At 33.9% G+C, this 27,499-nt stretch overlaps 1 protein-coding gene across 4 annotated transcripts in view; it reads left to right on the top strand.

Annotated features, from left to right (window-relative positions):
- LOC129740228 (uncharacterized) overlaps nt 1-27,499 on the top strand; it is a 444,184-nt gene that overhangs the window by 382,234 nt on the left and 34,451 nt on the right. For all 4 annotated transcript variants that reach the window (XM_055731837.1, XM_055731838.1, XM_055731839.1 and 1 more), the window contains 5 exons: nt 9,424-9,536; nt 22,591-22,739; nt 23,168-23,393; nt 23,453-23,817; nt 23,983-24,151. In XM_055731837.1, the coding sequence (XP_055587812.1) occupies nt 9,424-9,536; nt 22,591-22,739; nt 23,168-23,393; nt 23,453-23,817; nt 23,983-24,151 (1,022 nt within the window). The remainder of the gene's footprint in view (nt 1-9,423; nt 9,537-22,590; nt 22,740-23,167; nt 23,394-23,452; nt 23,818-23,982; nt 24,152-27,499) is intronic.

The following is a 27,499-nucleotide window of genomic DNA, read 5'->3' as shown; positions in this document are numbered from 1 at the left end:
TGCATGATGCTCTGTTTGACTATACTTACAGACCCCGTTCGTTTTTGGCAACATTCGATTTTTTCAACATTCGATTTTGGCAACATCCAATTTTGGCACATGTGCCAAAATCGAACGGTTTTTAGAAACAACAATACCTTTTAGTTTTCGTTATAACAGGACCAATTTAATTCACACAAACATCAAAAATACGTTTTTATGTTCTGAAATGGTGATAAAATGCAACAATAAAAACCAAATATTTTTTTAAATTTGATAAAGTGATAAAAGACCGAATATGACAAAAACAACTACAAAATGATGAAGATTGACAAAAACAGCAAATATGACATGAAAACAAACACTATAAACAAAACAAGAAAAGTGCAAAATGCATCAAAAACATGATGAAAAAATTAAAAAATGACTACATATGATCGGAAACTGACTAAAACCAACGTTTTTGATAATAATAATAGTTATTTTGTAAAAAATAACTTAAAAACACGATGAGAAAAAAAAAACCGTTCGATTTTGGCAACATTCGATTTTGGCAACACAAAATGTACGGGCATGTTGCCAAAATCAAACGGGGTCTGTATTTGTATCCATCACAATGAATTTTCTACTTTTGAAATATAATAAATTTATCCATTGAAAAAGTAAAAGTTTGAATTTTAATAAGCTCAACGTCCACAACTTTCTTCAAAACTAGTGTAAAGAGTTATTGTGTAGGATTTAAATAGTCCTTATTTCCCCTTTCATATTCCAAAAACTTTATAAAATTTATAAAAAGGTGAGTTTTGAGATTTTTCTCATTAAAGTATTAAAAAAACAGACCCATATGCAAAATCAGGAACAAACAGTATAATATTGGGTACGCTGATACATTTTTCCTCATATGTTAACATTAGGAACACCCATATGTTAACATTAGGAACAATTAGTGCCAAATTAGGAACACCGACATACTTTATAAAACATGATATTTTTCGTAAATTAAGGCTTGAAATGATTATTTCAAACCAAAACAGAGTTCAGAAAAAAATTTGGAACTTAGTTACCAAAAAATTGTATATCTAAGTTTTAAAGATTCGGCGCAATAATATCAAATCTAAAAACCTCTGACAAACTATAGCGAAATTAGGCTCATTTACCCTATTGTGAAAGCTTTTATCAAGCGCAACCTGAAAATATCAATGGGGGAAGGGATAAACAAACGTACATTTTTCTGAATGGTTCGTCCAGCTGACTAATAAACTTCGTTTCTACAAGGTTAAAAAAAGCTGCCCACTGATAAAATTGACAAAATACGGTGGTCAAATCGTGCGCAAAATATTTGGACCGCTTACGGAGAGATGTTATGACAAATTTCTTAAGGGACAACAAAACGACCCCTTTACCGAATATCTGACTGGCAGGTTTCCAGTCAGAAACTGTTCGTTGACAACTGGATATTTCGGAGATTAATTAACCATTTTCCTTGCCTAGCATTCCAAAAGGTTTAACAAAGTAGTTTTTTTTTGTTTTGGTTGGATCTGGAAATGTGCCATTATGCGAAAACTGTGCTGGAATGATGAAAAGTCAAATTTGAAGATTTAGTGCCAAAAGAGGGCAACGGTAAAATTATTCATTGGCTTGTGGCTCAGTTGGCAAGTCAGTTATTTTCTGAGCCGATGTCCGTGAATTCGAGCCCAAGAGTAAACATCGAACACTGTTGTACCGGATAAGTTTTTCAGTAACTGCCAAATGCAACGTTGATATAAAATCGCTAATGCCGTAAAGATGGTAAAACGACTATAATCGAAACAAAAAAAAAGTAAGATTTTACATGACTTCAACAAAAATAAAAAATTTTGAGTTATCTTAAGAGTCAAGTATCAGGAAACAGAAAACGTTATCAAAAATAGCCTTGAAAAGAGGTGGTACACAGTACATATTACAGATGGTGGATATAGTCGAAAATCGTTTCGATCTTTTAAAAAAAAACACCTGACAGAACGTCACAAAAATTTGCATATGTACACATAGCATTACAAGGCTGCTTCACTGAAAATGCAGAATTGTTGAATGCATTCAAAAGTTATTCACTAAACAAAGTATCGTTTTTAAGAACACATTCCTTATATATTTAAACAGAAATTAGAGTTTTTTTTATAACTTCCTATTTAATCCGGCTCATATCTTAAGCAATTTAAGAGCATTGAAATTTGGAAATCGAATCATTCATTTTGTCTTTTCAAAACAAGTAGAACCTTTCTTCAAAACTCGGAAATTAAATAAAAGATAGAAAGAAAATTATGAATTTTCATTGTAAAAAAAATACATTCATAATTTGTTATCTTATTTCAAAACTAACTGAAGGTGACGACGAAATATAGATTCTCCTTAAATAATCTTGAAGGTAGGAAAAAGAGGTTCCACTCTTTATTGAGCTGCAACTCGGACGAAATATGTGTCTCAATAAAGGCCTTAATAAAAATGTTTGCAAAATGCAATTAAACAATAAACATAAAAGCTATTAACCAGTATTTTTTGCTTCTCTCGAGCAAAATACTCTAAAATCCCATTTACATTTCAAACTCAACGAACTCCTCCCGATGGTCAAACCTTACTGAAATTTGGCATGTGACTTTTTGATAAATTTATGATCAATTTTAGCTTGAAACGAGTGAGATTCCCATATTAAGATTGGTACACTGCGGTTCGTTCAGTTATTCAAAGATGCAAATATTGCTGTTTCAGTAAAATTACCATACCTTTTTCAATTTTCGACCGATTTTGGTACTTAATCACTTGAAATCTTTGTTTTGAATTTAAATTTACGGTTCATAGAAAATCACAATTTTAAATGTTACATCGAGTCTAAAACTGTTGATAAAACCAAATTTTCTCTAAAACATGCATTTTTCATTATTTTTTCTATCATATTTTCACTTATATCACATCTTCACTTACAACATCAATACAATATAAGAAGTATTGCTAGTTCCGAGCTATTAAAGTTTGAATATTTTATTGAAATATTTTTTTGGACTAAGTAGTAACCCAAGCAACCAAAAGTCACATATTTAGTTGAGTGATGGCTTCGAAAGTTACATATTGGCTGACAAAGAGAATCTACTGCCCAATTCTCTTAAGTGAACTTTATGTACTCATTAACGAACTTGAAAGCTGCAAAAGTGATTAATATGTACGTTGTATGTGACTTATTTTTCCCAATTCTCATGAGTGAACTTTATGTACTCATTATTGAACTTGAAAGCTGCAAAAGTGATTTATATGTACGTTGTACTTAAGTCACATAAAGGGCACAAAAGTGCTCAAAACGGAATTTACTAAGTCACATAAAGGGCACAAAAGTGCTCAAACGGGATTTGATAAGTCACAAAAAGTGCATTATGGTGTCTTCAAAATCAAATCACCACATCGAGTTTTAGTTTCAGTTCCAACAACATCTAGGCGTGGTCCAGGGGTAGCGTGTTCGATTCTCACCAAGAAGGTCGGGGTTCGATTCCCAAGCCGAGCAAGTTTTTTTTCAATAAGTAATTAAGTAATTGAGTGACCATTCTGATGCATTATATGTAGGAAAGAAGCAATTGAGCAATTAGTTGAGTTTGGAATCCGGTGGGTGACATCATGGCGGCACCATGTACAGAACATAGAAAATAATCAAGAGAAGGTGATGTGAACCTATGTCAAGGGTGCAGTTGAGATGGAGAGAGATTTTTGCTCATTTTACGATGTTTTGGAAGCTGAATAAAAAGGCCGCTGGAAGCTGAATAGAAGATCATTAAGACTTGTTTTGGAACTTGAAAGTATCCATAAGAACTTAAATTTTGAGCTGCATAGAACGGATTTCATATCAATGATAGGGCTGAGTAAGCGTTTTTGTACCTGTTTTATGGGACTTTTGGTTGCTTGGGAAGTGATTCCTCTGCTCTGCTTGTCTAGAAGACCTATACCAATGTTAAACTAAGGGGCAGTCCACGTACCACTTCGACAACTTAGAGGGAGGGAGTGTCCATGGAAAAGAGGGGTATAGGTTTGGTTCATGTCAACGTGGACATACTTAGTTGAATATTATCAAAAATTTGGTAACCATTACACAAGGCACAAAAATTCACATTTTTTCATTGGTGCAAAAAAATATTCGAGCTATGTTTGACGTATTTTGGTGTGCTGATTAAAAATATTAATTTAGTTATTTTTCTAACAGCTCTGTTTTCCGATACAACTTTTGAATATATGTAGGTGAAAATTTGCTAAATAAATTTGTGCACTTTTTTGGCTAAACTGTGAAGATCATCACAAAAATTTTATAAAGGTTCTAACTCAAAAATCAACTTTCTCAAAGAATTTTGACTTTTGAGAAAAACATTATTGAAGTTTTCTTTTTGATAATTTTTCCAAATCTGCTAAAAACGGAGGTTATGAGCAAATTTTAAAAAAAGATTTTAACTAATTTCAACTTCGAAAAAGTTGAAGAATGAGTTCAAATCATCGATTTCAAATATTCAAAGACTTTTCTTTTTTAAAGATATCATCCTCGATTTTATCATGCACCGATTTTGTCTCCTTTTTTGACTCGATTTTATAACCAAATTTGAATTAATGTGAAAATAGTCAGATTTAAACCTTATCCTTTTGGGTTGATTATTAATCGATTCACAGTTACATATTGGCTGACAAAGAGACCCAGCAAACATAAAATCGCAATAAAAATGATAACTCAAGTCATTAAAAACGTGACTGCGAATCGTAATTCCAACTAACGCAAGAAAAAAATCGTTAATCGAAGTCGGATTTAATCGGATATGATAGAAAGTCCGCCATGTTTGCAGATTTTGCAGATGATTTCGTCTCCCTCGTGGGTCAAGTGAGAGAACAGTTTTGTTGTTCTTTCTGCGACCGTCAGTGCAACCAGATTGCTAAATTTCAGATGATGTATTTGCAAGAATTGCCCAATGACAGAGGCAGCAAATATTGTAGCTGGAAACGGTTCGCATGCGTTGAGAAAAAAAACTGTGCTCTCTTGCATTCTTTCAATATGTATGAATATGGTGTCGAATATCGTCCAAATCGTATACACTTATCGCTTTATCCAGAAGTTGAAAATATGTTTGTGTATTGCCTCCACTTTGGTAGGTAAATACTGTTTTTTCGAGTTTCATACGATCATTCTATAATGTATATGAATCGTATAACAAAGTTGTTGAGAAATATACCTACAACAAGGTTTGCTGGGGAATCAATTGCCCAATTCTCTTGAGTGAACTTTATGTTCTCATTAATGAACTTGAAAGTTGCAAAAGTGATTTATATGTTGTTTGTGACTTATTTTGCCCAATACTTTTTAGTGAACTATATGTACTCATTAATGACCAGGAAAGTTGCAATAGTGTTTTATATGTACGTTGTAAGGGACTTAAGTCACATAAAGGGCACAAAAGTGCTCAAAACGGGATTTACTAATTCACAAAAGTGCATTGAGATGCGTACAAAATCACATCATCACTCCGAGTTTTAGTTTCAGTTAGAACAACATCTAGATTTGGTCTTGTGGTAGCGTGTTCAATTCTTACCACGAAGGTCGGAGTTTGATCCTCAAGCCGGGCAAGTTTTTTTAAATAAGTAATTTGGTAGGGGAGAGTGGAGTAACGTGAGTCACTTTGAATATCTCAGATATGTGTTGAGATAAAAATCTGAATCCAACTGTCATCGTCTTCGCTTTGCGTAAGTATTTTTTTCTATATGTTGCTGACTTAAATACGCATCATATGCTTCTTTTATTTATCAAGCTTAAAAACATTAAAAAAAATTAACTTACATAATTAAACAAACATCCGATAATTGCATCGATGGAGAACCTAAAGTTCATAACAAAAATATGCTCAAACCGCAAACAATTTGCAAATCATAGCTTGTAGAAAATCGTGGGCCACACATCTTGGATTTTTTATGTTCTCATACACATTCAAAACTCAAAATACGTTTTCTCGATCTGTAAAGTTTTCTTATGCCAAATAAAGAGTTATGGAAGATATTTTGTCCATCCTATATAAGGAATTTTGCCGAAACGTTCTCGATCCAGGTTTTTGAATCTATTCGATCATACACAGGTCTCTGATTTATTTCGTTAACTGAAATTGCTTTAAAATAACGAAATAAATTTTGAAATAACAGTTTTGGGTCAACTCATAAACTTTGCGTGTTATTTGGTCAATTCGATTCCGATTTTAAAATCCAAAAAATGTTGCTTTTTTTACAACAGTCAGAACTTATGGAAAAATACTTTTTTTAAATAAAAAAATGCCTTGTGATATCTTAAAAATGTAGAAAATTATACCATTATTTTTTTTGTTATCTTGTATAATAAAGAAGTAATGGAACAAAGAAAAAAAGTGGCCCATGATTCCCCACTCTCCCATACTTGAGTGACCATTCTTATGCGATATATGTAGGAAATGTAGGAAAGAAGCAATCGAGCAAAATTCCGAGTTTGGAATCCGGCGCGTGGAATAGTAAAAAATCAACAGCGGGTGATATGAACCGATGCCAAGTGTGTTATTGAGATAGAGAGAGAACCGTTGGAAACTGAATAGAAGATCATTGAGACTTGTTTTGGAACTTGAAAGTAAGATCAATAAGATCTTAAATATTGAGCTGCATAGAATTTATTTCATATCAATGATGGGGCTTAGAAATCCATTTTTTATCACAGCTGTCACATTTGGAGGTATGAAAAAAAAATCAAGTCATCATCGCTTTTGAACTCATTATAGCTTTCGAAGGAAAACACCTTTCAGAGCAAGTTCACTGGTGTAAGGAAAAAATGGTAGAAATTTTGACATGCTGTAATGCAAAAATAGCAATATTTCTATTACAGGCGGCTGAAATAGAAACAAAATGTCAAAATTTCTATCCCTTTTTTCAACACCAGTGAACTTGTTCTTAGCTGCACATTTGGTGCTGCTGGTACTATTTAAGTTCTGATGTAACCGGCTTTTGAAAATCACTCGAGTCATGCATCACGGGGGTGATGAAATCGGGGATTCACTGTAGTTGTGATCTTTTCTATTCAAATTGTACAAGTCCGTTAAAACCCGTAAGATGATTCGACCCAAGACCAAACAAGTTATTAAGCTTGGAAGAAAGGTTTTTCCGGAGAAAATATGAGTTAAATTTATTGCTATTAGTTTTATATAGAAATATTCTCATCTTTGTTCTCTCGTAATCAATTTCATAATGTGAACATCGATTGAATTTTATATCAGTTTTTTTTATGTTCCCACTCAAAATTAAATAAAAAAGCAAATCGAAATTGTTTACAATTTGGAAAATAACCGATAATCAGCATTTGCAATGCAGATGAATAATGGGTTGTGAAAACATATATGATTCAAAATGATTTGAAGAGATTTAAGTTAATTGCAAACTGAAACATAGATTAGTTAGTTTCTAGAAAACAAATATGAAATTCAGCTGATTTTTTGATTACGAAATTTGTCGTGAGAAACCAAAGATGAGAGCATTTCTGCATAAAACTAATAGCAATAAGTTTAGCTTTAGTAATAAATAAGTTTAGTAATATTTGCTCCGGAAATACCTTTCTTTAAAGCTTGATAACTTTTTTGTCTTTAGTCGAACCAATTTACGGGTTTCAACGAACTTGTTCAAAATTTTGAAAACGACGATCAAAGGAGAGAGGGTCCAAGAACAAATGGGCGGTTCATTCTTAAAATTTCAGATTATCTTCTGTAGACCTCAACGAGTCTGTCGTCCAAGTTTTGCGAATTTTGGATAAGATTCTTTTATTTCGCTGTGCACACTTGACAATGAATGACCCATATATATATAAATATATATATATATATATATATATATATATATATATATATATATATATATATATATATATATATATATATATATATATATATATATATATATATATATATATATATATATATATATATATATATATATATATATATAAGGAATCTAGCTATAACTTGAAAGAGTTTTTAGTTTCCAACAATATCTTTAAACAAGGTATTTATAATCGAATCTCAAACCTTCTCTCTATTGAGTCAAGTTATATCATAGATTTTATTGATCCCCTGTAGATCTGGCTTTTTTGATTGGGATTGCACTTCCAATAAATCAAAATTTATTACTTTATGGTATGGCTCATGTACTTGTACAAGTGTAACAGGCCTGGCTGCCTTTAAACAAATCGAAACAAGAGTGGAACCACTCTAAATTCGAACAACTCTATGGGGCGCATCAATCAATTGGAACTGCATGTGCGATGAACCCTTCAATAAACTTTTAGTTATTTTCTTAAAAATTATTGAATCTTCAATATTTCTGAACAGAAAGTAAAGAACTATGTAAAAGACAATACCTCACTTTGGGTTTTCAAATCAACTTTTTGAATTTCAACACTTTTAGAGAAATAAAGATAAAAAATCTTTATAAAACAAACAGGTGATTGAAGTTCGGAAGTTAAAATAATAATCAAATACCTATTGCGTTCGGACAATGGAAGGTTAAAAAAAGGTGAGAAAAACACTACCATACCAAATGAAGGTCATAAAAAGGTTGAGAAAAAGTGAATGAATTTACAACTTGCTGCCATGTTCGTTTGTTGGCCGCAAAAGCAGCAGCAATGAGCTTGCAAACTTCCAGATGGACAAGTTTTTTCTCGCTATCTTTTCGTAACGATTTCCAGCTCTGCATCATCTTTTTTCATTCGTGTTGCTCGCACTTAGTTGTGATTATTTCAACGTGCGTAGGTTCATACCTATCAATGAAGGAGGAAAAAGATGAAGCTGCAGCTTACCCGGATGAATAATAAACTTATAACATTCAAGGTCGAAACTGTTTTAGGTATGAACGTTTTAATTTACATTCATTTGCCGGGAAAATGGTTAAGATCCCTATAAATTTATTGCAAAACTCACAAAATCGCTAGAGAAATTATCGTTGTTCAATCAATTAGGCTTACGCGTTGATGAAAAATTTTCTCACGAGATAAATTAATCTTTACTTACTGGTGACCTCATTTAGACAAATTCGACTCATTGCGCCACGCACCGGTTCGTTTTAATAAGTTAATTATTGCCAATGATGATCGTTTCAGATCAGCAGCAGCGGGGGTTAATAATGAAATTATTCAAATTTGACACCGAGCAGCTAGCGGAATTCCGCTTTTGCTAATGTTGTTGATGATCTCGGCCTTCGGCCTAATAAAAGAATCAAAACAAATCACAGCTGTTGCAATTCTTCAATTTCTTTTCGCCGAAATTAGCCCCGTGACGGTCTTGTGCCCGCAGTCTGTTATAATTGTGTGCGAGCTAATTTTTTAATTTGGCGCCATCTTTTTCTAATTCTCACTATTATTCTCTCATTTGACCTATTTTTTCTTTTCCTTTGCAGATCTGCAACTGGCAGCGGAACTCGGCAAGACCTTGCTAGAACGGAACAAGGAGCTGGAAACTTCGCTCAAACACCACCAGAACATCATCGAGGATCAGGCACAGGAAATCGAGGTAAGTTTTGTTGGCATTTTAAGAATGGAATCTTTTGCCTGGTTATTTGAAACATTTTTTTAAGGTTAAGATCACTGTTTTCCATTAAATCGTTCATTACATTACGACAATATTGTTTCATAAATTAGTGTATTTATGAGAGAGAAAATCGTAAAATAAAGCTTTTTTTACAGAGAATTTTGTTTCATTGACAGTTTTAGACTCGATGGTAACATTTTAAAATATTCACGTAATGAGTACATTTCACGCATTGCGTTTTAGACGAGAGTCGCGACTCAATTCAAAACATTTTTTTAAGAATGTTTCTTTTTTTATAATTTTTTCCGAACAATTATTTTTATACAAATACTTTGCATAGCACATACACATTGTACAATCTGTTTTTAAAAATTATCAGTTCAATATTGTCCATTTCTGTTTAAAATATTTTGTTTTGAACCAAGAGATCTTTTGAACGAAGTTCGAAACTTTACAATCGTGATTTACTAAGATAAATACTTTACCAATTCAAAATTTACCACTTTATGAAATTTCGTTGAATCGGGAGGACCAACAAGAAAAGTGTTGTGATGGTTCACTTTATGAATTTTCGTTGGATCGGGGGGACCAACAAGAAAAGTTTTCTGAAGGTTCACTTTATGAATTGATGTAGGATCGGGAGGACCAACCAGAAATGTGTTACGAAGGTTCACTTTATGAATTTACGTTGGATTGGGAGGACCAACGAGAAGAGTGTTCCGAAGATTTACACAATGATTTTTTGTTGGATCGGGAGGACCAACAAGAAAAGTTTTCTGAAGGTTCACTTTATGAATTGATGTAGGATCGGGAGGACCAACCAGAAATGTGTTACGAAGGTTCACTTTATGAATTTACGTTGGATTGGGAGGACCAACGAGAAGAGTGTTCTGAAGATTTACACAATGATTTTTTGTTGGATCGGGAGGACCAACAAGAAAAGTTTGCTGAAGGTTCACTTTATGAAATTTCGTTAGATTGGGAGGACCAACAAAAATAATGTTCTGAAGGTTCACTTCATTAATTTTTGTTGGATCGGGAGGACCAACATGAAAAGTTTTTTGAAAGTTCACTTTATGAATTTATGTTGGATCGGGAGGACCAACAAGAAAAGTGTTGTGATGGTTCACTTTATAAAATTTTGGTTGGATCGGGAGGACCAACAAGAAAAGTGATCTGGAGGTTCACTCAATAAATTTTCGTTGGATCGGGCGGATCAACATATAAAAGAGTGGTCTGAAGATTCACTTAATGAATTTTCGTTGGATCGGGACGACCAATAAGAAAAGTATTCTGAAGGTCCACATTATGAAATTTCGTTGGATTGGGAGGACAAACCATAAAAGTGTACTGAATGTTCACTTTATGAACTATTGTTGGATCGGTAGGACCATCAAGAAGAGTGTTCTGGAGGTTCAATCAATGAATTTTCTTTGGATTGGGAGAACCAACAAGAAAACTGTTCTGAAGGTTCCACAATGAATTTTCGTCAAATCGGAAGGAACAACAAGAAAAGTGTTTTGATTGTTCACTTGATGAATTTTGGTTGGATCGGGAGGACCAACGAGAAGAGTGTTCTGAAGATTTACACAATGAATTATTTGATGAATCGGGAGGACCAACAAGAAAAGTGTTGTGATGGTTCACTTTATGAATTTACGTTGGATTGGGAGGACCAACGAGAAGAGTGTTCTGAATGTTTACAAAATGAATATTCCTTGGATCGGGAGGACCAATAAAAAATTTTTCTAAAGGTTCATTTTATGAATTTTCGTTGGATCGAGAGGACCAACAAGAAAGTGTTGTGATGCTTCACTTTATGAATTTTCGTTGGATCGGGAAGACCAACCAGAAATGTGTTCCGAAGGTTCACTTTATGAATTTTAATTCGATTGGGAGGACCAAGAAGAAGAGTGTTCGGAAGATTTACACAATGATTTTTTGATGGATCGCAAGGACCAATAAGAAAAGTTGGCTGAAGGTTCACTTTATGAAATTTCGTTGGAATTGAAGGACCTACGAGAAAAGTTTTATGAAGGTTCACTTCGTGAATTTTTGTTGGATCGGGAGGACCAACAAGAAAAGTTTTCTGAAAGTTCACTTTATGAATTAATGTAGGATCGTGAGGACCAACCAGAAGTGTGTTCCGAAGGTTCACTTTATGAATTTACGTTGGATTGGGAGGACCAACAAGAAAAGTTTTCTGAAGGTTCACTTTATAAAATTTAGGTTGGATTGGGAGGACCAACAAGAAAAATGTTCTGAAGGTTCATTTCATTATTTTTTGTTGGATTGGGAGGACCAGCAAGTAAAATGTTCTGAAGGTTCACTTCATTATTTTTTGTTGGATCGGGAAGACCAACAAGAGAAGTTTGCTGAAGGTTCACTTTATGAAATTTCGTTGAATTGGGAGGACCAACAAGCAAAGAGTTATGAAGGATCACGTGATGAATTTTTGTTGTATCGGGAGGACCAACAAGAAGAATGTTCTGAAGATTCACTCAATGAATTTTCAAAAAAACATCCCTTACTAAAACTACCGTAAATCTCATTTTTGCTATTAGTTGTGAATTTTCACTGTTTAAACCAATTAAAATGTTATTAAAAATAATAACAATTCATCCAATAAAAAATAAAAAATAATAACAATTCAAAAAACATACAATAAATAAGGAATTTGATTTCCAACACCATTTACTTAGTTATGATTATCACACAAACTCAAAAAATATTCAATTTTACTGACAAAATAAATCAAAATGTTTCAAATCAATACTATTTCCGGTAGGTCATTGATAAATTATTCAAAACGATGTTCCTTATTCTGCACTAAAAGTTTGCTTTGATTTGAGTTTTTGTGTTCTAATATAGTTTTCTGAGGATGGCTAAAAATAGTAGGCCGAAACGTCAAAAGAATTGTTTTTATTTTATTTCAAATTCAACGAAAAGCCTATCAGCAGTTTTGTTTTAAAATTTGAAATCAACATTTCCGAAATACCAGAAAAAGAATGCAAATCAAAATTTCGAATAAAGCTTAGAACATAACAATTAATGAACAGAAATAGAATACACTTTTTTTCTCAAGGGATTCATCCCGAATACATAAAATATAACACCAGATTTAAAAAAAATCTGAATTTTCAAATAACTGCCAGATCAGGTTAGAAATATTGATTAAAATTGTTTAAAAAAATTATAATGATTGTTATTTATCATTCATCTTAATTAACATTTCTTTTCTTCATTTTCAATTGATGGATTGATAAAAAAAATCCGCTGAACTAAATCTTAACACGATTTGAAATGTGAATTCTTGATTGGGAAAAAATATCCATTCTCAACTTTGGAGAATATATTCAATAGATGATAACTGAATTTTATTTGATGAAATGAAGAAAATATTAAATTTCATTTCAAGTGTACAAGAGATCAAAATCAAATATTAAAGCTTTTTCTTTATAAAATTCTCCCAGTTATCAAAACAAAGGCTAAAAAAGTCAATTTTTGAAGTTCGAAATAATAACTTTATGTATTTATAATGCAAGTTGTTTAATTATACTGACAGAGTACAGATTTCGAAAAAATAAATAAGAAATAAGAATAATGAATTCCAAGTTTTATTGCAAATAGATAGGAACAAACAAATTTAGTTAACATTTTAATTTAACATAAGTTGCTTGTTTGAATAATTTTTCCAACATTCTGAAGATTAATTAAAAATCATGATCGCTTGAAAAACATGATTTAATGTTATGAATATTATTGGAACGTTAATACATAAATTTTCAATCGAAGATTTTCAAGTTTTGAAATTAAACCTCTGAATATTTTGTCGCTTTCAATTGAAATATTGGGTCCTCCAAAGGACAGAAGGTGGAAACTTTGTTTTTCATATGAAAAAATTAGTTTCAAAGGCTTACAAAAAGATTCTGTTTTAAGAACACAAAAATTAAAAATTAAAAATCAAAAACAAACTTATAAAGAATATTTCATAAAACTTAATAATTCGGTTAATTTATTTAAAAATTAAAAGAAAATTGAAATTGAAAGAGAGTTTTTTACATTTCAGAAGGATGTTTTTTTTCAAGAAACTAGTGAAACCATTTGAAAAACTCGATCTTTTTGTCAAAATTTGTCTATGAACTTTAATTTTCGTTCTATGGATTTTATAAGCTTTAAAACTTTTAGTTTTAAGGGAAATCAATCATTGATAAAAGATAAAATTGAAGGATTCCACGTTAAAAAAATGATTCTGAATGGGTTTTTTTATTATATCTGTTTCATTCAAGTAGAAGTAATATTTGAAAGATGATGATACGTGATTTAAAAAAGTTAATCTCTACAGTGTTTAAAAATTCGGGAAAATATCATTACAAATGTGTCTGACATTACTGGATAAAGTTTAAAAAAATTGAAATCATTGAACAAAAATTTTTCAAACCTACAAAACGATTAGATTTTTGCTTTAAAAATATCTAAAATTCAATTTTGTTCAATAGGGGAGACAAGGACATAATGACCACCTTAAGGAAAACGCTTATTTAATCATAGAGAACATTACATCATTACATCATGAATTACATCATTGTTTCGTGTTCAGACCTTCAAAAAGTCTATTGCCTAATTGATTTTACTTTTACTGAGCTCGAACTTTAGAATGGCATAATTTGAGAGCATTTGCTCAACTAGATATGAAAGTGCAGAGTAGAAAATTTACTTTCAACCAGCTCCGGATAAAAAATATACATGACATTCGAAGTATTTCACTCACAAAACTGCTCGAAAATAGCAAAAGCAATTACTAGAGCTTTATTCATATCAGCCATAGTATTCCGTCTCACGACATAACTTGACGAACATAATTCCTTAGATGCCTGCCTCCTGCCTTATTGGATGAAACTTGAAAAAGTAGCTAAAAACGTTCAAAAATGCATTTTAAAATTTTTTGCCAAAAGCTGAAAACCAGTCACTGAAGAGGCATAATGAGAACCCCCCCCCCCCCCCTGGGGCACTATAAGCACCATTAATCGGGGCAAGATGAGCCTATTCTGCCGGGGAATCTAACAGCAAATTCGACTTGATGAAGACAACTGAATAATAGAGCTACAGCTTGACGATTTGGCATATTGGTAAGGTGTCGGAGAGGTAATCAGTAGACTCGAGTTCGATTCCTGGTCAAGGTGATTTTTTTTTTCATTTATCATTCTTGATTGATTTTTGTGATTGCTTATTATGCCCTGGGTGCTCGTTATGACTTACCTCCCGTACTTTTTAAAAATGGGGAAAAGGGAACAAATAGAATACCTCTACAACCTTTTTCGCAGAACTCAAAATTGCTTGAAGTCTTGGGGAAAGTTGATAATAGTTTTAAAACCTTCATTTAAAAATGTTGTGTTTTTGTGTTGAAGGTTATTTAAATTACAAAAACTGTTTAAAAAATGTCAAATTTAGATGAAGGACCACCAAACTAGTCGAATTCGGCTAAGAAAAACAAGAAACACAACACAAAATTTAAGCTGAAATTCACGTCCTAAAGAATATTTTAATTTCACCACGATTTTTTGTAGACCAAAATTTTTAGAAATAAAGGATACTAGTATTTAGATTTCGTTTTGCTAATTCTGATGACCATCGTGAGTGGCTTCCAACTTGTTGATGTATAAATTAAGTATTTGATGAATTAATTTTGAAATAAAAATGGTTTTGAAACTCTGAACTTGTTTAGTTACTTTTCTTGACAAAAATCCAATCGAAAGACGAGGTAGGGTTTTTGAATGTGAAGTTTAGAGTTTAAAAACAAATGGTTGATTTCATTGCATATCGAAAATTTCATTTTAAAATAAATTACAATTCGTGAACGGCATATACAGTGTCGGACAATAGAATAGGACATGGCCGTAGGAACGGGGGGGGGGGGTTTTGGGGGTTAAACCCCCCCCCCCCCATGAGGGTCCATCAAAAGCAAGGGAGGTATTCTACTCTACTCTCAAAATTTTAAATTTTTAATCAAATTTTGAGGATGGAGTAAGGTTCATTTAAAAAAACAATCTTGACTCAAAACTGATGCCAAAACCACGAAAACTAATCCCAGGTTCAAAATTCAGCTACAAATTTTCAAAATTTTCTCACTTATGGGCAGTAATACATTTCTTATTACTCTATTTTCTTCTGGTTCCTTATAATCAAAATCGAAATTGTATTTGTGTTTTCAAATTTCGTATTATGTATCCAGTTTACGATTCTTGATTCTCGGTTCGAATCATCATCAAAAATTGAAAGCATCGTTTTAATTTGGTTTAACATTTTCTTTAAAGTTTGATTCATGATTTTCGAAACTTATACGCATTTTTTACATTAAGTTAATATAAATATAAAAAATAGTTAAAGTTTTTATGTCATATTCAGATTCGAAGTTCATGAACTTTATTCTTATGCTAGATTCAAACACAACAAAGTTTCAAAACAGCGATTTAGATTCATCATTCGAAATTTTTATTTTTAACATAGATTTGGAAGTCGGATTAGAAACACATAATTGAAATGAAGAATACTCATTGAAACCCAAAACATCCGAATTATTATTATTATGGATTCATAATTGAGGGTTTCGAAAAAAATTTCAATTCTTGGATCTAATTCCGAAATTCAGAAAACGATTTAATGAACATTTTAGGAAACGTATTTAAATTCCGAAACAGACTGAAATTTTTTAATTCAATCTCAAAAATTCAGATGCAGATTCAGCTCGTAAATGAGTTCCATAATCAAAATTAATTTATCAAGACGACTTTTTCGGTAAGAATTTAAATTGCTAGAGATCGAAGGATGCTAATTCTGATTGTTAGTTCGATTTTAAAATTGAATCAAAGTCACTTCGTTTGCACAATTCAGTTGAAAATGATAAAATTTAGTGAAATTATAGTTCATTTTGCAAAAAAAGCCATTCAAAGGTATTAATTTTCAATGATAATTGATTGATGATAAAGGAACATGTATCTTCTCTTACAGAAATTGCAAGGAATTCCATATGTTTGACGTATTGTTCAACATTATCAATACTGCAGTATTTTCAAGAACCAAATTTCAAACTAAAATCTTTAACTAGGATCGAGTTAAATCGGATTTGTACTGTAAAATTTTAATCTTTTACTTTTACCTTTGAAAATTGAATTTATTTTTATGATTTTCTTTCGTAATTGAAAGCTTTCTTAAAATCAAAACTTATTGTCAGTTCAAATCAAATAAACCAAATTAAGCTGGCCAGAATTATTTTAAAAAAATGGGAAAAGGTTCGGCCGCTCAAATTTTGTTGAAAAAAACCTGATTTTTGCCGAATACATTCACATTTTAATGGAAAAAAAAAATTAAAATGCAACGGTTTATTTTAAACACCCAGAAATGAAATTTTACAAGCTAAATTTGTTAAAATAAAACTAAACGATTTTTTAGGAAACTGGAAGAGACTGAAATAGGATTCAAAATCTGTTGTGTTCTTCGGTGAAATTTTTTTTATTTTTATTGAATAGTTCTTAAATTTTCCCGGAAACTGACTGGATTTTGGATTGAAAATTTGGAAATAGAATTTCTGAATTTTGCAAGTTTTTAAATTAAAAAGCCCGGATTTGCCCTGAACTTCGGCAATCTTATGCTAAGTTCACCAGATTTTGATGCAAATTTAAGATTTCAACCATCGATGAGAGTAAGTTTCCTATTTTGTGCTTAAGGAATCTTTATACATATCCTAATCATCATCTGAAAGATTTCAGGATGTGTTTTCTAAAGTTTCTATTTAACACAAAAATCTAGTTTCTATTTGACTAAGAAAAAGAACTTAAAAATGAATAATTACATAGTATTTCAAAATAAAATTTTTCTTTTTTTCTTATTCATGCATCGATTGAGTAAAAATTTCATAGAAAAATTGGTCACCAAAACCCCCCCCCCCCCCCATGAGTCAGTTCTTCCCACGGCCCTGGAATAGGACCACAGCTCAATCCCAAACAGAAAGTGATAAAACTTTGAGAAAAAAAAATCCATTTAAGTGCATCAAACCATTTACAAATTGTAAATTCCATTCTTCGAAGAAATTAAAATCATCCGTAGTTAAAACAATTGTCCTTTATTTAAAAATGCGTTTTAAGCATACTTACTGACTAAAATAACGCAACATAAAATAGGACCGCTTTAGAATTCATGGCAAAAAAAATTAAAAAAAAAAGAAATTCATACCGTGATCGATTTGCAGGGTTAGTACTTGGTGGTAGGTATAACCCTTATTACGCATCACTTCTCCCACCCGGTTCGGCATCGACTTCACCAGCTTTTGGCACGTTCTCACCGGGATAGCGTACCATACCGCCTGGATTCTCTCCCATAGCTGCTGCTTGTTTTTTGATTTTCGGTGTACACCTTACGTTTAACTATTTTCCATAGGTTTTCTATGGGATTGAGATCAGGGGACTGTGCTGGCCACTAGACCGCTGCAAAAACTGACTTTTTACTCCCATGTGTTTTTTCGATTCCATTTTGCTCTCCAATCATCTCTGTTAAATATAAAATGATTTGGTTCATCCCTGAATTAGCGCAACGGGTTTTAAATTTGTATGGAAATTAGTATGGGGAAAGTTTTTTTTTCAGATTAAAATCGCTAGGGAAGCGATTTTGGGTTTTATGCAAAATATAACTTCTTCAATGGGTTACTGTATTCTTAAACTTCAATTTTTACTAAGGTTACTTTCAGCTAGATGCCACCAGAAAAAAGTTAAAGCAATCTGTAAAAAAAAAATCATTCATAGTAGATCAACAGTCAAAACTGTCAGCAGCACTGGAAACCTGAACTTGCATGCAATATTTCTAGATGAATTCTTGAATACAAGCTAATGCGTGGCATACACAAAGGCGTTTTTAATCGGGTAACGCAGATAGAAAAAAACTGCAGCACTATGTAGAAAGTAAGATACAAACTTTTTGAGATTATTGGAGATACACGGTGATAGATGTGGTGAAACGATCCCGAAATTCACAACCAAGTTGAAAAATAAGATTAAGTTACGCATGCGGTATACCTTTGCATACCGCGAGCGGTCAAATGACGGCAAACACTTTCCCCTAAAACTCTCTTGTTTCTCGACCGATTTCTACAAAGTTTATAGTTTTGGAAAACTCGTAATGTGACTCAAATACGATTTTCAAACAAAATTTAGCTACAATTATTTTTCTCAAAGTTTCGGAAAAAGGCTATAAATCAGTTATTAAGTACTCGGAAAGAATTTCACTTAGTGCCTGAGAACGCTGCGCTCCAGTGCAAAGCCAAATCTAGGTGCTAGAGTAGTCTCAGAAAAGGCAGATTGATAAAAAGCAAAAAAAGAAACAGCTACCTTTGAAAAGTCGTCAAAAATTCTGTGTTTAAGAAATCTAAAGATGCCGAAATGTCAATCACGTCAAATTTCCAGTTCACTTTACAAGAATTTTCTACTGTAACGAGAACAGCTTTGATGGTTGATTTAATAAAAATTACGATTTTGACACCACTTTTTTACATTTTTATTGGCCATGATCTTAAGAAAAAATATTTCCATATGTGTAACATATAGCTTCTAACTTCAGCGTTCTCAGACACTAAGTGAATTTTTGTTCGAGTAGTTAATAACTGATTTATAGCCTTTTTCCCGAAGGCTGTTTTTTCGATTTTTTTTTCTTCAACTTTGAATAACCGTATTTGAGTCACATTACGAGCTTTCCAAAACTATAAACTTTTTAGAAATCGGTAAAGAAACAAGAGAGTTTTAGCGGAAAAAATATGACTACTCGCGGTATGAATAGGTATATAAAAAATGTCGGTATGTTTAGTGTTAAATTTGCAATTGATCATCTGAACTTCATTTTTGGGTAAATTTAACACAATACACACAGTATTTGTGAATTAATGATAGAAAACACGATAAATAACGCATTTTTTTTAGAAAAAATCAACTTTAGTTATTGTTTTGGACCTGATTTTAACATTTGAAAAAAAAATCATTTCCTGTGGATTCTGTGAATCAGTGAAAACAAATGATTCAAGAGGTTTTTTACCGAAATCGATTGAAAATTATGTAAGTTATGATTTTTTTCAGTGTAATAATGGTGCGTTTTCTCTAAATATTATCACCATAGTGTAAAGTAAAGTTACTAAACTAGTTAATGAAGAATTCAACATTATAAATCTTCACATGTTAAACGGACTGACTTTGGACTTATTTCTGACCGATTTCGGGCCGATTCGGGACCGTTTCTTCGATCTGGGAAGGAATAATTTGCATGCAAGTTTTCAGCCAGCGATGCCATGAGTGAAGTAAACTCGTCTGAGTTTTTAATAAATATTTTCTAAATTCCAAATATCTTGGTTGTGTTACAACTAAGCATCATAGTACCTTCACATCATTTGTAGAGATTAATTCGAGGAATAGTATTCAGCCTCTTCTTTATTTTTCCGAAGTTTCTGTAAATCTGTAGCGATTTTTGAATAAAAAAAATTGATTCCCCATGTAATTCTCCATACAAAATTAAAACTCGTTGCGCTAAATCAGGACTCAATGTATCGCTTCCAAACTTTACGGAGATTTTTGTGTGTGAAAATCCCGTCAAAAAATGGTATGGGAGTTGTGATAACTTATAAATTTCAGATTTCCTATACAAAGCCTGCAGCGGTCTACTGGCCACTCCTTAACGTCTACCTTATTATCCTGGAACCACTTTTGAATCGTTTTAGCGATATGTTTGGGGTCGTTGTCCTGCTGGAACTGCCACTTTAGGGGCATCTTCCACTCGGCGTGTGGCAGCATTACTTCCCGAAGTATCTGGGCGTAGAAATGCTGGTCCATAATCCGGTCGATCCAGTACAAGGGACCCACCCCGTACCAAGAAAAGCACCTCCACACCATGATACTACCTCCTCCATGTTTGAATGTTTTATTTGTATACTGGGGCATATACGCACAGCCTAGTGGGCGATGGACCCAACTCTTTCCGTCCGAACCGATGAGGTTCACTTTGGTCTCATCCGACCACAGCACATTTCTCCATAGTTTCTCCTTTTTCGGATCGACCTTATCGAAATGATCCTTCGCATACTTCAGCCGCGCCTTCAAGTGCTTCGGCGTCAGCATCGGCACCTTCCGGGGACTTTTTCCTCCTAGTTCCTTCTCCGCCAACCGTCGCTGAACCGTCCGGGAACTCACAGATAAGTTCAGCTCGTCTCTGATCTGCTTGGACGCTTTGAAAGGGTCCTTTCGCGAGGCCCGCTTGATTGCCGAATCGTCCTTCGGCGTCGTTTTGCGGGGGCGGCCGGTGAGTTCTCGTTTGCCGATGCTGTGTAGCGCGTTGAAAACGAAAGTTTTCGACCTTCCTAAGTAGTCGGCAATCTCGCGTTGGCTTTTGCCAGCCTTGTACAGATTCCGGATGATCGCTCGCTGGACCTCCGTGCAGTGCTGTGCCCGACCCATCGCTTTTTCGCTGAAAACAGAGTAGGAGGAAGGAAATCTTTATTTTTGGTTTGTTTTCATGATTTACATTATTAATTTTATGAGAAATATTTACCAGGACACAAAAATGGACAAACAACACCGAAAACAACACCTTTTCTTCAAGTCTAGAGCGCTGAAAATGCCGGAACAGCCGAACCGATGAGCATGGTCTTATTTTATGACGCGACTTTTTTCACCCTCCGACAGCTTTCTGGTCGAGTAGCACAAACGGGTTGCTTTGATTGCAACAAACGTGCAGTATACAAAGATGGCATACTACAATAAGTGCTTGCCGCTAGGTGTCGCATATTATTGGATTTGAATTGGCAGTTTAAGGGTGATTTGAATATTTTGCATTAGAGCGGTCCCATTCTATTGTCCGACACTGTATGTAGTTTCGAAAAATGGAATGTCTCAAGCGTATGATGATTCAAGACGAATTTCCGCCGGAGGCGAGGTAAATTTCTGACTTGCTTGTTAATACTTATTTAACACCTTTTAAGATCAAGTAATTCCCCGTTACTAAGTTTAAAATTTTACTAGCTAAAAATCTGCATGGGTTATCGTTTGTACACACAATTCTATCAGATTTTTTTAGTTTTAGTTTTTATTAGAATCATCAAAATATTTCACACTGTTTTGTTATCAATAATTATGATTTTGAAATTTTCAGACATTTGACGGTCGTCATACAATTGTCCAACTTAAGTTATGTTTCGAATTTTTATTTTTCTTAAATACAGACTTATAGATTTGAATGCATTGATCTTCTGTTTTCATGGATAGAATAACAGAAAATAAAATTTTCAATATTTTCAATTAATTCTCATATAAACTGTGTCTTCAATTTTCAATTTAACAGCATATTTTAAATCAAATAAATTTATTAATTTAATATGTTCATTGACACGTGCGGCGAGATGAAACGCTAGGTAGAAGAATTTGTAAAGGCATGAAGAATAGGCGGATAGGCAAGCATCAGATGAGCTTCGTAGGATAAAGTTTGGATAGGTGTTGAAACTGTAAGTCTAGGGCATTTTTTATTGGAAAGCATGAAAGTGTGGTGGTACGCCTTTGCCGTACAACAGACTACTCTGTATAGGAAGCGTGATCGACTTTTGATCAACACATTCCTAAACACAGCAGGCCAGTTGGATTGTGTACTGTCAATACACAGTCAGGCCAGTACACAATCCAACTGGCCTGCTGTGTTTAGGAATGTGTTGATCAAAAGTCGATCACGCTTCCTATACAGAGTAGTCTGTTGTACGGCAAAGGCGTACCACCACACTTTCATGCTTTCCAATAAAAAATGCCCTAGACTTACAGTTTCAACACCTATCCAAACTTTATCCTACGGAGCTCATCTGATGCTTGCCTATCCGCCTATTCTTCATGCCTTTACAAATTCTTCTACCTAGCGTTTCATCTCGCCGCACGTGTCAATGAACATATTAAATTAATAAATTTATCGGCGATTAAAACTTATCATCAATAAATTTATTTTACATTTATTTCCCCTTCTTTTCCAGTACCTAACGAAGCAGAATGGCGCCCTGCGGGAGGTCAACGATTCGCGCATGAAGATCTACGAACAGCTCGAGGTCAGCATACAGGACCTGGAACGGGACAAGTACAAGCTAGCACTAGAAAACCAGTCGGAGAAGAAGCATGCCAAAACGTAAGTTCTTACGGAAAATTTGAGAAGCACTCACTCTGGTAAACACGCTCATTAACCTTAATCGGGCGCCGCCGGTGACGAAAGTTCGTTTTTCTCAAAAAGAAATGCTGTAAACAACTGTCAATCACGCGCCGCCCCAAATATACTTCGTCAAAAAATTTACACCTTTTGACCCTCACACCTCACTTAATGGCTTTTCAAATTCTCAGAGTGAGAAGAAATTGGAAACAGATGCAAATTGCCGGTTCTGATTGAAACCGTTGGTTTTTTCGAACGGGTGTGGTTATTTTTAGAGCGACGCATTCCGTTCAAGTACATTAACAAAAACGTAGTTGGCGTAATTTTTGCATGATCCGTAAACATCTCATCAACAGGATGAATTTTCTTATACGAGTATGACGTTTTTGTTTCTTCTACCCCTCAAACAGCCTCTGTCGAAACATCGAAACGTTGGAAGCGAAAGTTGACGAGCTGACCAAAACGCTGGACGAAGTTCGACGGTTACTGGACGCGGAACAGAAGAAAAACGAACGGTTACAGAGCAACTGTGGCGGTGCCAACGGGAAAGCTGGCCGGGGCCTAGATGGGGTCCTTCTGCGACAGGTCAACTCCGACGGTGACGATGGAAACCTCAGCGGACCGGATGAGGACGAGGTAAAACAGACTTAAGCATGTTTTCGATTGATTTTCTAAAGAGAATTTTCTCCTTCCAGATTACCGAAATCGACACGAGCAAATCGGAAAATTTCTCCTTCGCCTTCCGGGATCAGTCACATTCGACGGATGTCACCGATGGAAGTCATCTGGGACATCAGAGTAGTTTCACAACGGCCAGCAGCCAACCGCCAACCGACTTGAACCTCGCCGAGGAGAACGAAGAACTGATCCGGATAATGCAGGAACTGGACAAAACACGGAAATGTTTCATTGCGGAACAGAACCGAGTGACGGAACTGGAAGAACAACTGGCCGCCATCGCCCAGGAAAACCAGATGCTCCAGAGCAAGATAGTGCAAATCAACACCACCGAGGAGATGAAATCGGTGCACGAGGAACTGTCCATCCTGGATGAAGTCAGGTTAGTGCTTCCTGTTTTTTTTTCACGGTCGCCATATATGGCAATATAATTCAGTAAAAGTTAAACCTGTACCTACTGTTTCGAAAGATTTAAATTGAAACTCAAAATTCATGACAGTCGCCTTGTATGAAGAATAAACTCAACAAACTTCTTCACCATTTCCAGACAAGAGCGCATGTGTACCCGGTGCATGGTGCGCGGTTTCGAGGATCGCCACGACGACGAATCGATCATCACCGGCACCGAGGACGACGACCGGAGTCTGATCGATCTGATCCAGAACACGGACGGCCATCATCATCCGCAGCTGTACCAATCGACGGTGACCCTCAAGGTGATTACTGTCCGCTTTCTAGGCTTCCTCCTCAGCAAACTTCCCTCTGTGCGCACTATTCTCGATGAGCTATCGGTGTTTGCGCTGTGATGTGTGATGTGGTTTAAGTAATTCGCGCCCTCCCATCCCGTCATTTGCCCTCACTTGATTGATAAAAAAAAATCTACGCTTTTCCAGTTCCCACTTTCCTGTCGATTTGGTTGCACACAAGCTTTGGTCCCAATCACTCACCAACTCTCCCGAAATCTGTTCCGTAGATTTTTTTCTTCTTCAAAAATTTAGTTATTCGAAAAATGGTGAAAGTTTGAAATCCCCGCCATTACCGCTGTAAATCGCTTATAACTGCTTTATCAAAAAAAAAACCAATAACCATCAACAAACATCCTCCAAGTAGAAGAAGCTTTTCGGTGTGCGCGCACATTTATGATTTTTCAAATGGACACCTGGTTGAAGAGAACTCGATTGATCGATCACAAGGCGACAGGGCTCACGTAATAGTAATACGAATTTGGTTGGTTGAGAAGCTACCCCTAGTAAGTGGATCGGTTCATTTTTTTTTACTTTGCTTCTTAAAATTATCAGAAAAAAATACACTATCTAGCACTTAAATACTAACACCAAGCCTCAAAGGAAAGTATTCGACGCTGTTCTAGGAGCTTTAGACGTAACAAGTAGCTACTAACAAAAAATCTTCAGAATCTACCTTAGAGTTCGTATATTTTTCTAGTAGTTTTTTAAAGTTTATTTTTCGTCTTCCTTGGAACAATCGTTTTTTTTTTAAATTGTATGTGGCAATGTTCGATAATATTTTGTAGTGCATCTGGTAGAAGTATTTTTATTCGTGTTTTTTTATTGAAAATATAATATTATTCATTTATCCTTTTCCAACGACAAGACTATTTTCTTAAGTTAAGGTTCAAAGTCAGCTGCCTTGGCTTAGATGTTAGAGCGTAAGTCTTCTAAGACAAAGGTCAAGAGATCGAATCTCGATCATGGCATACATAGTACTGCTTCTGGAGGTTGGCGGTTTTAGCATTGAAGTAAAGCATGCTAGCCGCCCCTTCTGGAAGTGCCTAGATATGGATGGATTTTTCAAGGGAAAATAACGTTGCACTTAGGATCTCTAGTGCGAACTAATGTAACATAAGGTTGCACTTAGAATTTAACATCTGCTAAGCCAAAGTTCACCTGCCACTTATCAATAGTGACAGTGTACCTGGAAGCACATAGTAAAAGTAACTAATCCGGGGTAATGCTGCAAAAGAACCACCTGATGGCCTCTCCCCAACAAAAAAGTTAAGGTTCAAGAAAAAAAACTTACTTCTCCTTATTCTGGAACATTGGCTTTTCATAACAAGCTAATTATGTGTATTTGTGTTTATTTTCATCGTGAATAGGGCTCTTGCTACACATACATACAAGAGGTCTGTTGGGCACACATTAGTGATTTTTGTTCACAATTTCGCTGAATTTCAACTGGAATGTGAATTTTTTGTGTCAGTGAGTATTTTTCTAACCATAAACTTAATTCTTACACATAATTCAAACATTTGAAGCTCCTAAGTGGCGATCCAAAATTGAATGCTAGGATTCAGATTCATCATTTGAAATTCAAATTTTAATACAGATTAAATATAAATAATTTAAAATAAGAATTTAGATACCACCAGAACTACAGAATTCAAATAATAGATTCATGAATGAGGGTTCAAAAACGTTGCTCATAAAATTCTGATATGGAATTAAGATTCGGAAACCATACATTACTGAAATCGTAAAGAAGTTCAGAAACAGATTGACGGTTCAATTTTTGAATTCCGATTTAGAATTCAGAAACAGAATGCAGATTCCCAATTCAGAAAAAAAAAATTAGCTTGTTAATAAGTTTTACGATCAACATAAAATTGTTCAGAAATTCAAGAGATCATAAACTTAAACATTTGCATGTCAATTTATTTTTCAGAATTCAACTTTTTTCTTAAAAATTCACAACACAAATATAAAGTAGAATTTGAGTTCATTTTCTAAGTTTTGTGTTTTGAAGAAAAACGTCTCAAATCTATCAAAAACAATCATCCAAAGGGTTTTTATTTGGGAATTGATTTTTTATAGAAAATATGTGCTGTTAAAGAAACATGTAGGGGAGAGTGGGGTATCACGGGCCACTTTTAATATCTCAGATGTGTGTTGAAATAAAAATCTCGAACCAACTGTCATCGTCGTCGCTTTGCGTGAGCATATATTTCTATATGTTCTTGACTTAAATACGCATCATACGCTTCTTTTATTTATCAAGCTAAAAAAAGCTAGAAAATTTTACTTTCATAATTGAAAATACACCCGCTAATTGCATCGATGGGGAACCTTAAGTTCATAACAAAAATATGCTCATACGCTTATGTTCTTAGTTTTTTCATGATCTTTCACGAGGAAAAGGAATTTATGATGAAACATCAATAAGTCACACAAACGCAACCAATTTGCAAATCATGGCTTGTGGGGAATCGTGGGCCACACATCTTGAATCACCTATATTTTTATGTTTTTTACACATTCAGAACTTAAAATACGTTTTCCCTATCTATAAATTTTTCTTATTGCAAATGAAGAGTTATGAAAAATATTTTGTCCATTAAGGAATTTTGCCAAAACGTTCGCGAGCCAGGTTTCGAATCTATGCGATCATACACAGCTCTCTTTTTATTTCATCATCTGAAATTGCTTTAAAACAACGAAATGAATTATGAAATCACAGTTTTGGGTCCATTCATAAACTTTGCATGTTATTTGGTCAATTTGGATTTAGTGACCCCCACCATTTTTCAAAATCCAAAGAATATTGCTTTTTTAAAACAGTCAGAATTTGGGGAAAATAACTTATTAAAATTTTTTGAAAAATACCTTTTGATACCCTGAAAATGTAGAAAACAATACCATTTTTTATTTTCATTTTATCTTCTATAATAAAGAAGTTATGGAACAACGAAAAAAAATGGCCCATGATTCCCCACTCTCTCATACCTAATCTTCACCTAAAAAATTTGCACCAAAATTAAATTTTTCTCGGTGTATTGTTTAACATTTTTGATATTCCAGTTTTTTAAAAGCCAAATTTCAAACTAAAATCAAAAGTTTGGTTTAGGTTTGCATCAAGCAATTTTGATCCGATAAATTTTTATCTCTTACTTAAAAAATGATTTATTTTTTTTTAGATTAAAATATTTATTTTTTTTAGGAAATTTAAGGCTCTCCTAAAAAACTTATGCCTAAATCACATAATTTTGATCTACCAAACTCATAAACAAATTCAAAAATTTGAACCATCCAGATATTGTGACTGAAGGTGTC

The sequence above is a fragment of the Uranotaenia lowii genome, chromosome 1, assembly GCF_029784155.1.
Source record: "Uranotaenia lowii strain MFRU-FL chromosome 1, ASM2978415v1, whole genome shotgun sequence".
In the NCBI taxonomy this organism is placed as follows: Eukaryota; Metazoa; Arthropoda; class Insecta; order Diptera; family Culicidae; genus Uranotaenia; species Uranotaenia lowii.
The sequence above is the reverse complement of the archived record's forward strand: the minus strand, read 5'-3'. Positions and strand labels throughout refer to the sequence as shown.